At 56.5% G+C, this 10,923-nt stretch overlaps 1 protein-coding gene across 2 annotated transcripts in view; it reads left to right on the top strand.

Moving 5' to 3' along the window:
* SHANK2 (SH3 and multiple ankyrin repeat domains 2) overlaps positions 1–10,923 on the top strand; it is a 549,031-nt gene that overhangs the window by 513,870 nt on the left and 24,238 nt on the right. Inside the window, exons 19-22 of one of the 2 annotated variants that reach the window (XM_029207203.1) lie at positions 6,774–6,909; positions 7,519–7,599; positions 8,557–8,577; positions 9,130–9,150. In XM_029207203.1, coding sequence (XP_029063036.1) covers positions 6,774–6,909; positions 7,519–7,599; positions 8,557–8,577; positions 9,130–9,150 — 259 coding nt within the window. Of the gene's footprint in view, positions 1–6,773; positions 6,910–7,518; positions 7,600–7,829; positions 7,839–8,556; positions 8,578–9,129; positions 9,151–10,923 lie in introns of both variants that reach the window. The other variant, XM_029207204.1, reaches the window with a different exon arrangement.

Genomic DNA, 10,923 nt, shown 5'->3' with positions numbered 1-10,923 from the left:
GAGAGAGAGAGAGAGAGAGAGAATGAAAGAAAAGAAATGTTCAGGAAATAACTGAAGGAAACTTTCTAGAATGGAGGAATGCAAGTTTCCTGATGGAAAGGGATTCATGAGTACCCAGTATAAGAGATGAAAACAGAGACACACCGAGGCATATCAGCAAATTTCAGAAAACCTGGACCAAGGGAAATATGTTCCTTCTCCGTCTAGCTGTTTCATCAGTTTGAGACAGGGGCATTAAAATTTCCTACTACGTTTGCAGAGTTGCCTATTTCTTTAATTCTGTCAAATCTGGCTTCATTATATTGCGGCTCTGTTATTAGCTGCACAAATGTTTATGACCGTTATGTCCTCCTTATGAATGACCTCTTGTATCGTTATGAAATATCCCATTTGATTTCTTTTGCTCTTTTCCTTAAGTCTATTTTTTTTCCAGCTTTGTTGATACATAGATTACATACCGTAAAATTTCAAGCTCTTGAATTACAGAGTCCAGTGGATTTTAATATAGTCACGGTTGTGCAACCATCACTAGTCTAATTTTGGAACACTTTGTCACTCCAGAAAGGAATCTCATGCCCATCAAGGGGCTCATGCCTCCAGCCCCCTTTTTGGCTACTGTGAAGAATGCCGTTATGAACTTCTGGGTAAAGGTATTTGTGTGAGCACGTGTTTTCAGTTCTCTTGGGAGTATACTTGGAGTGGAGTTTCTGGATCCTAACTCCGTGTTTAACTTTTTGCAAAGTCGATAGTCTATTATCGTCAGATATTAATACAGCCACTCCATCTATGGGAAATCCTTTTTCCACTGATTTACTTTCAGTCTCTCTGTGTCAAGTGCACAAACAGCATATTTAGGTCTTTCTTTAAATCTGCTTTCATCGCTTCTGCTTTTTAACTGGAGCTTTATCCCATTAATTTAATTATTGACGCTGCTCAGCACAGGTGTGCCAGTTCGGTTTGTTTCTCTTCAGATTTCCTGTTCTCCCTTTTCTGCCTTATTTGGATTATCTGACTATTTTTAGAACTCCATTTTCTCTGCTTTTAGCTGTAGTTCTTTACATTCTCTTTAGTGGTGGCTCTAGGATTACAGTACACATCCTTAACTCTTCCGTCCACTTGGAATTCACACTGCACACTTCACGCGAGGTATAAAAGCTTGGCAGCCGTACAGGTGTGCCTGCCTCACTCCCGCCTTCCTTTATGCTACATCTGTCTACTCACGTCATAAACCCCAGAAAACAACAGCATTTCTGCCTAAAACGGTCGTATCTATTTTTTAATGAGAATGAACATAATCTTTTATATTTTGCCCAGGCATTTATCATTTCTCACATCCTTCGTGCCTTCTAAAGATCCTTCATCATTTTCCTCCAGCTTGAACAACTTCCTTTGGCATTATTTGTAGTCCAGGTCTGCTGGCAGTGAATTCTCTTGGTTAGCATTTAATTTACAAAGGTCTTTACTTTGCCTTCCTTCTTGATACTTTCAGTGGTTACAGAATTCTAGGTTGACGACTGTTTTCCTTTTACAGTTTTAAAATGCTGTTCCAGGCTCTTCTTGTCTCCATGGTTTCAGGTGTGGGGTCCACAGCAGTTCAAGTCACGGTTCCTGTGTAAGTAATATGTCCTTCTCTGGCTGCTTTAAGATTTCTCTGGCTTTCAGCAGATAATGTGCCTAGGCATGATATTCTCCGTATTTATCGTACTTGGGAATCACTGAGCGTACATTAACGTCCCTTCACCTAACTGGGGAACTTTTCGGCCATCACATTTTCTGACCCATTTTCTCTGTCTCTTCTGGGACTCTGATTATTGTCCCCTTCTGGGCCTCTAATTGTCATTATGTTAGACCTTCTGACATTGTCCCACAAGTCCGTAACACTGTGTTCACTTCTGAAAATCTTTTCTCTCTTCATATTGGATGAGTCCTGTTTCTGTACTGAAGTTCACTCTTTGCGCTGTCATATCCATTCTGCTATTAAACCCATCCAGTGCTTTTTAAAATTTCAGATACTCTTATTTTTTTAGCTGTAACATTTCTCATGTTTTTTTCTTCTTTGCTGAGATTTCCGATTTTCATGCATTAAGAGTATATTTTCTTTTACCCAGTTGAGTACTGTCGTCTAATAATTCCAACACCTTGGTCACCTGGGGATTCATCAGGTGAGTTTGTATCGTATCCTGAATACTGTGAGTGTTACGCTGTGGCAACTCTGGACTCTTGTTACACTTCTTGCTTGAGTGCCGGTGTTTTTGCTTTAGTTGACAGCTGCCCTGGTTACACTCAAGCTGCAAACTGTCTAGCCTACTGTGGCAGCTGCTCAGGTATCAGTTCAGGTGTTTTACAGCCTTATCTGCAAGCTATCTGGAGTTGGCCCTGTGCACACCCAGTTCAGATGTCAACCACAGACTTGGGAAGAGTTTACACACAGAACACGGAACTACTCTTCTCTGGCCCTCTCCTCTCTGGAATTCCCCCCTCACTTTGGCCGCTGTGGACACAAAGGGCTCTGTCCTCTGATTTCTCAAGCCAGAAAGGCTGCGGTTTCTACCAGAGCATCAGGTAACTCACACCACTCTGTGTCCATGGCCCAAAGCTTCCGATTTTCCACTGCCACCCAAAATCTGCCCACCTTTGTTCATGTTCCAGAGCTTTCAGGGAACTGTCTTTGTTGGTTTGGGTTTGAGGATGAGGGACTATATTCTGTCCAGACTTTACAGTTGTTACCTGCAGAAGAGTTAATCTTAGGAGCTTACTTTACCTTACCTACCCTCCAACCTCAAATTTGATACACCCAGGCAAACTACTATTTAAGTGCGCAGGTAAAGCCATTTTCAAATAAATAGACAATGTCTAAAAAAAAATCACCTCCCAAACTCCTTTTACTGGAAGACTACTGGAGAACGTCCTCTACCAAAAATGAGGTTTTGAATCAAAGAAATACACACAATGTGGTCTAGGGTTCAGAAGATCCAACACAAGACAGAATCAGAAGGAATTCTGAGGGTGACGGTAACGGGGGGACACAGGCCAAGAGAACACTGAACCCACACTGTTAGAGAAGTCTTCAGGAGTGATTCGTTCAAGAAGACAAACTTAACGAGACATCCAATGTACCTGAAGATTTTGAAAAGAGATTTACATAATTAAGGAAGTGTTTGGACTTGAATTACTCTTAAGTACACAGAAAATTAAACCAGTCTAAAAACACCAGAAAATTACTTCACTCCAGGGAAAACAAAACTCACTGGAAGAGGCAAAGTAATCATAGTATGTATACCATGTGGTTTACCTGTAGACAGATGTTAGACAGTCATGACGTAAACCCTGAATGTTGGTCTGGTTAAAACTACTATGTAACTGTCCCCTGAGGATGGAAGTCCTGGAAAACTGGTGGTACGGGGGATGAAGAAAGAGAGCTAAATTCGTAGTTCTCAGCCTCAGCTGAGGGTGACTCCGACCTCCCAGAGGACAACTGGCAATGGCTAGAGACATTCCTGGTTGTCACTCTGTGGGGGAGTGGACTGCTGGACCTGGCGGGTAGAACGCAGGGACGCTGCTGAACATCCTGCAGTGCGCACCCGGACAACGCACTGACCGATGGGTCCCAAACTGCAGTAGTGCCACAGCTGAGAAGCTGAGCTAGATCACCGTTTTCAGTAGTGGTGTGTCAGCAGATGCCATCTAAAATTAACGCATCAAGTAGCAGCATGGTGAGAGGTGCAGTGACGGGCATAGAAAGAATCGGTCGAAGGCTTTGGGAATGAGAAGTGGGGCTAGGTGGTGAGGTCCTGTTGGCTTTGTTGTAACAAGCCTTGTAGAATTCTGCCTCTTTAAACTATGTACACATACAAGCTTGATATTTCAAGTAACAATTGGAATTAGAGAATTATTTAGGAAGATACAGAAGTGTGTAAAGGAAGGCAGAAGTTCCCACCAAGGTGGTGGCCAGGCTGGTATTCTTGCCCTCTGCCAGGACGTGGCCATGCTTTACTCCCTGCATAAATCGCACCATGTCTGTATGTAAGAGTGATGCAGTGGAGAGAATGGCACTCTCTTACAGGTAACTGGATCTGCTCCAAGGCTGTAATCTCCAGGACTTGGCTTAACCTGTAAATGTGGTGGCTAAGGCACACACCTCCTGGTGGCAGCATGCCAGAACTGCAGGCCCAGTGTGGTGTGTGTTTGTTTTGGGGTTTTTTGTTTTGGTTTTTGAGGGACCATGAAAGTTCAGTGGGCAATTGAGGAAACAGCAAACATTTCACTTACTCAGTCTCTGGGGTTCCTGTCACCACATGAGCAATTTGGAACATCTGCTTTAAGGATGGTAGCTGGCTCCACAGTCCCGTTCTGGTTAAGCTGAAGCTTCAGTTTGTTAAAAGGCTGGGAAACTAAATTGCAGCTCTCTGCCCTTTGCCCTCTGTCCCTCTGCGCTGGGACGAGGATGGAGCTGCGTGTTCCCGTCCCGCCTCGCTGGTCACGGGGCTTTTTACTGATTCCGGGTTGAACTGTGCTGCTGGTGTTCCTGTGCCTTCTTGGAAGCGGGCATTCACATGCGCCACAGCACGGCCACCTGACACCTCCACGCTGTCGCTGCTGAAGCGCCACCTGTGCAGCCGCAGCTCTGGCCTGGGTGTGCGTGTTGCTCTGGGGGCCGGCCTTCATCCAGAGCTTCCTTACTTGCAAAGCAGCGTGTGGACTTAAGTTGGGTGTGGCTGAGGGGAGACGGAAGGGGAAAGAAGAGCATGAGGGGCCCACGGTCAGGGTGGGCTCCGTGGCAGGGGCTGCTACCCACTGTGGGCTTGAGAAGCTGCTCCTTCCGTCTGGAGCAGGTGTCGCGCTCGTCCTTGGGGGGGGTCTTTGAGCCCCTCCCCATGCCTGCACTGACCCATCACGAATAGCGCACGGGCCCGCCCGTCGGCGGCAGAGATGCGGTCCTCCTCTTGGTCCGCCCTCCTCGCACTGGGCTGGCCACCGAGGACTGACGGGTGGGCGGCCGGGGGCCGTCTGTGCTGCAGGCATCTCACCAGGGCCTCGGGCAGCTCCGTCCCACACAACCCACGTCGCCGCGTCCCGTGGTTCCAGACCTGACCGGGTCTCCCCACCCCTCCTGCCTCCCTCCGGTCCAAGCAGCCCGTGCTCCCAGCCCGGGTTCTGCCCTCTCTGCTTCTGCCCCACCCCCTCCTCCCATCCCAAGTGACTGATGCTCCTGAAACATCAATCTGCCACATCCCTCTCACGCTCAAAACCTAAGGTCTCAGCTGGCACTCAAGGCCTCACTGATTGGGCCTTGGGCCTCTCAGAACCCAGGCTTTTCTTCTACCCCCTCCTCCCCGCTGGGTTCACACTGCTCTGGCCCTCTGGCCATCTTGCTGTCCCACGAACGTGCCAGGCTCGTGCTCGCCTCAGCGCTTGGCCCTGGCTGTGCCGGCTGTCCAGTGCCCCATCACCACAACCCAATGCCTGTGCACAGCGCCTGCCCCTCTCTCTTGCCGGTCCTGCTTTCTCGGGTGGCACTCAGCACAGCTGAGCTGACATTTGTTCGTTGACTTCCGTGCCATCCGACTCCCCCATGAATGTAAGCCCCCGGAGGGTGGGGACGGACCGTCCACCCCCTGTATGTACCTCCTGCATTTAGAGGCCCCTCAGAGCAGGAGTGGTGGCTGGAATTAATGAATGAGCACTGCCGTCTCAGCGCACTTGTGGGAGGAGAGACGCAAGGGAGGGAGACCAGTGTGCCTCGGATTGCGTGTCCCGGGTATCTGCGGTCTGGCTGAGCTGGGCCCGTTGCTTCCACCCTGGCAAGCTCGGGGACAGCCGTCCCCTCTCCTGGCCCAACTCTCCACCTCACTTCTTTACTTCCTGAATTCATCTGGCTCCCTAATCACACTCTGAGAAAATCAGAGCCACTAGGAGTCACTGCAAAGACTGCGGCTGCCGCCCGGAATCAGGCGCATCTCCCCCTCCCAGGCAGCCTCCTGAACCGCCCTTCCCGGGTGGCCAGCTGTCTGGTTTGCCCATCCAGGCCTGAAGGGGTTCCTGGGCCCCGGGAGAGCCGGGGTGAAGCAGACCGAGCTGGCCTGGAAGAGGCCCGCAGAGGTGATCAGACCCGCTCGCCCGGGTCCTGGTCGTCAGAGTCGGGCACCTGGTGCGTCCGCTGGGGTCTGGTTACATGGGGTGCTGGATTTGTGAAGACTCACCAAACCTTGCTGACTCTTCTTCTGTTTGTGGCTACACTGCACTTTGACGGTTTTTAAGAAATCCACAGCGGGAGAAAGAAGTACAGCAAGACGTGGACTGGCGATCGCAAGCCTGCGCAGGTTTCAGGTGCTTCTTATCAGTTCTCGATCATTACGGCGGTTTTCTTTCCTCGAGGACAGCGCTTGGAGCTGCCATGGACCCCACCTCCTGTGGGTTCGCTCTCTGTGCCGCCCTCCGTGCCCGGCCCTCGCACCAGGAGCTGGGGTCCGGACAGCAGGTGCCAGGGCCCACCTGGGAGGGGATGGGGCCTGGGCCATCAAGGGAGGCTCTCCCTGCTCCGAGCCCAGTCTGCCTTCCTCGCAGCAGCCGCAGGGACGTTCACTCCCAGAAAGTGGCCCCGGCCGGTGACCAGCTCTGGGCTGCAGGAGGCCCGGCCTCACCCTCCAGGCCGCGCGGCTTCTGCTCGGTTTCCCGAAGGCACCTTCACTCCCGCGGGGGCTGCCCACGTGTGCCCCCCTCCAGCTGGGCGCTGGGATCCCGTTAGCTCACCGCCCTGCCCTCTCTCCCCACAGGTTAATGACGAGAATGTCGTGAAGGTCGGCCACCGGCAGGTGGTGAACATGATCCGCCAGGGAGGGAATCACCTCGTCCTCAAGGTGGTCACAGTGACCAGGAATCTCGACCCAGACGACACGGCCAGGAAGAAAGGTGCCCTCCCGGCCGCCAGCCCTGCCCGAAGGGTGGGTGGGGGGCAGGGCTCTTTCCCCCCAGCCCCCTGTGCTCAGGCACTTGCAAGGTGTGCCCCATCTCCTGCCACTGGGGGTGGGGGGGGGGGGGCCCGTTCCCCCTGCCCCCGAGTACAAGTCAGAAAGGGAAGTTAGGAGGGGACTTGGGCTGGCCCACAGGGAGTGGTGGGCGGCCTCAGGCCAGGGCTGTGCTCAGCTGACAGGGGCCTGGGGGCCCCTGCTCCAGACTGACCTGCATCGGTCACTGTGATGGCACGCAGCCTGGGCCCGTGGAACAGAGAGGTCCTCGGGCCCACCCTCCTTCCCAAGGGAGGTCACAGCTGGGGGGCACTGGGGCTGAGCAAGGCCTGCGGAGGGGCGCCGGGAGCAGGCCAGAGCCACTCCCCGGCAGGAAAGAGACTGGAGAAGCACGTCGGGACCTCCGGTACCAGCTTCCCCACCCAGGGGGAGGCCCCATCTCAGCCTTCCCAGCAGGTCCAGGGGCCCCACCTGCCGTCTGTTCTGCAAGGGGCAGGGGGTGGCGGCACTGGGGCCCGGCCCTCACCTCCCTCCCTCCCGTCTGCCCCCCAAGCTCCTCCACCCCCGAAGCGCGCCCCGACCACGGCCCTCACGCTGCGCTCCAAGTCCATGACCTCGGAGCTGGAGGAGCTCGGTGAGTGCCACGTCCGGGCTGCCCCAGCCTCTGCATGGCCCTCTGCTTGCTCACTCACCCCTCTCCTGGCCCCGACACCCGGAGAGGGGTCAGGAAACGCCCCCGTGCGCGGCGCTCCCACGCTGGCCCGCTGGGGCCCTGCCGGCTTCGGGGGTGGTTAGTAGTTTCGCCTAACCTCCTTTTGGTTCGTCTAACATTGTTTTGTTTTGAATTTTTGGGCCTCTCACTAGTGGATAAAGGTAAGCTGCCCCACTGTGGCCCCTCCCCCCAAGCAGCCCCCCCCCTGCCGTCTAGGGTGCCCCCCAGAATCTTTCCCACTGTGTGTGGCTCGGACCAGGACGCTGCGGCCCTGGCGTCTGGCATAGATAGCAGAGGGGTTGGCGGGCCTGGTGGGCTGCAGGCCAAGTGGAGGGAGTTCCTGGTGCCTTCCCGAAAGGACTGCAAAGGACAGAGGGCTGTGGCCATTGGACCCCACCACATGGCCTGGGGAAGGGTGTGCAGAGCAACGTGAGCCCTGGGTCTAGCGGCCACGTGGCTGATGAAGAGGCAGGACTCCGGGTGCCGGTCAGACGCCACACTGGGGTGTCACCACGGCGCCCACACGGGAGCGGGAGAGTGGACTGACGGCTTACTCCGCTGAGAGGGCTCGGTGGGCAGGGAGGGGAAGCATCTGTGAGCTCTGCCCAGGGCCGGTTACGGGGGCACAGAACAAATCGTCAGGCCCAGCTGGTCCAGGGGCTGCGAGTCGGAGCATCCTCACTTGTTGTCGCTGCCACCTGGTCCCAGCCTTCGGGGGAGGCCCTTTCCTCCAACAAAGTACACAGCAGCCCCTTCCTCCTTGCAGCTCCTTTGGGAGGGTCTCCCACACTCTTCCTCCCCAGGCCCAGGCCGTCTCCCAGCGAGGGCCCCCTCACCTGTCACCGTGTCCTGGGTCTAGGATCTGCAGCTCAGCTGGAGGCCTAGGTCTTCTAGAAAAGGGCAGCACTGCTGTGGGGCTGCCCACCTCCACCCAGAGCCCCTTTCCTCTGGCCCCTCCGTGCCCACACCTTGTCTGTCCGCACAAGACTCTTCAGGAAACGCCCCCTAAACCCCAGGCCTGGCCCAGCCCCCGACAGGGATGACAGTGTGTGAATTATCACCCGTGCTTCTCCAAAGCCAGGCAGCATGTGCCACGCGGGCTCCCCCCAGGAGGACCCCCGGGCAGGTCACCTTTAAGGGGGCGCAGCTCAGGGCACTGTGAGGGTCCTTCCTAAGAGCTGCCTCGGCTCACGCGGTCCAGTTGGGTGGGGTGCCAGAAAGGGGCGGGTGCTGAGTGAGAGGAAAGCCCCTTGTCCCCACGGGAAGCAGGTTTGCCGGAGAGCAAGTCAGAAAAGGCAGGCCACAAGCCGGCAGGTCCCAGGAGAGCGTAGACAGTGCATCCCTGCCCACCCGCGTGTGCCCCAGAGCCAGGGGTGCACGTGGTGGGGCAATCGGCCCCCAGCGAGGCAGCACCGCCGCCACGGGACTCACACTCCCCTTTCTGTTTGCAAGCCTCCGTCCGGAAGAAGAAGGGTAAGGGGCGACCCGGTGTCTGTCTCACCCCCTGCACGCACACCTGTGGCCCTCAGCGTCGAGTCTAGAACGTGCCGTGACCTCGTACTGTCTTCTCCCTGCTCGGGGTCCTGTAGGGGGCCCAGCCCCAGGATGCATCCCGTTTCAGTCTGTCACACCTGCCCCGCCCCTCCCGTCTGTGATGCCCCAGCGTGTTCTGCGTCTCCCCAAGTCGTGTCCACGTCATCGTAACTGTGGGGACCCCCGCACCCTGTCACAGCTGGGCCTGCCTGGGTCGGGGGGGGGGGGCAGGCAGCTTCCGTGGCTGCTGGCCAGGAGGCAGGCCAGCAGGGTCCCTGGCAAATGGACCCCTGAGCGCCCTCTGCCGTGGGTGGCGGCTGCCGCCTCCCTTCAGCTCTAGAAAACCCCCCCCCACCCCGTTCTCCAGGAGGCCTGCTCTACACGTGCAGGAAGACTGCCCTTGAGCTGGGGGCAGCTGCAAGGCCATGCCGCTCCCTGCCCCTGCCCCTGCCCCAGGCCGGCGTGGAGACGGAGGACCCAGCCTCTGTGCCGTGAGCAGCTAAGACACCGGCCCCTCCCGCAGCAGTGCCCACATCTGGGGGGTTTCTCACCTAGTAGCTGGAGACGCCTACCCCAACGACTAAGAGCAGCACTGTCAGTTCGGGAGCAGGCGGTGACCCTCTCCCAGGCCCGCGGCGCTACCGCTAAGACACACCGCGGTACCGAAACGCTGAGATGGGGAGGCGGGTCTCACAACCCAGCAGGGCGATATCTGGGGGCAGGGTCGCGGGTCCTGGAGCTCCGGAAAGCGCCTCCTCTCTCACCCAGTGTCTCCGCAAAGGCAGGCTAACCCTCACAGCCTCTCTCTGGAGCAGTCCTGAGCCTCCCCCCGCAACCCCCAGGGGCCGCCCGGGAAAATTCCCAGTGGGCTTCCTAGGATGGGTCTCTGTGTCAACCACGTGGTGGACGCCCAGGGCACAGGAAGTTTCCTGGGATTTACCTTTCCCTCTGAATCCCGCCCCCCCCGCCTTCGATCCGAGGCCCACGCCAGCTGGCAGAAACAGCCCCCTCCGTCCACCGTAACTTCCAGAAGAGGCACCGCACCAGGGGCTGCAGGAGCCCCGAGGCAACGACAGGGCTAGCCGTGAAAGTCTGTTGTCAGGGGGGAGCTCAGACTCGGAGCTGGCCCAGCCTTGGGGGCGCATGTGGCCTGCCCCCACGCGCCCCCAGGGGCCCCAGCAGCCAAACACCCCGGGGCTGTGACAAAAGGACAGAAGTCGTGTTCCGCACGGCCAGCCTGGGCCAGGGCAGAGTCCTGGAGAGGGGGACCCACCTTCCTTCAGAGAGTGGAGAAAACGGGATGAGAGTCTGAGCTCAGACGCCTCGAGTATTTCCTGAGGACCTGCTCTGGTCCCCAGACACCATGCTCACAGGCACCGGGGGCGCGGGACCACCACAAGCACCACACTGGCCCAGGGCGGCTCCAGGACGGAGCCGGTGGGACCGGCTTCACCACAGCTTCCAGGCCCCGCGGGCACCTCTGGCTGCTCCCGCGGGCCCATCCCTTGTCAGGGCCCACAGGCCAGGGGCAGTCCGCTGGGGTCAGACCGCCCGCCCCCATTCCCGCACGGCCTCCTGGGACGATTAAGAGACGGGCAGCTGGCAACAGCGGCTCATCATTGGTGCCGTCGGCGCTTGGCTTTCCTCTTGGAAGCTGTGTCGTGGAGAAAATCCTGTGCTGTGCCCTCACCCTGAGACAGGGCAAGGCTGGCC

The sequence above is a fragment of the Monodon monoceros genome, unplaced genomic scaffold (assembly GCF_005190385.1).
Source record: "Monodon monoceros isolate NGI ecotype Baffin Bay Population unplaced genomic scaffold, NGI_Narwhal_1 Super_Scaffold_7, whole genome shotgun sequence".
NCBI classification, from domain to species: Eukaryota; Metazoa; Chordata; class Mammalia; order Artiodactyla; family Monodontidae; genus Monodon; species Monodon monoceros.
Note: the sequence above shows the minus strand (reverse complement) of the source record. Positions and strands in the feature narration are given on the sequence as shown.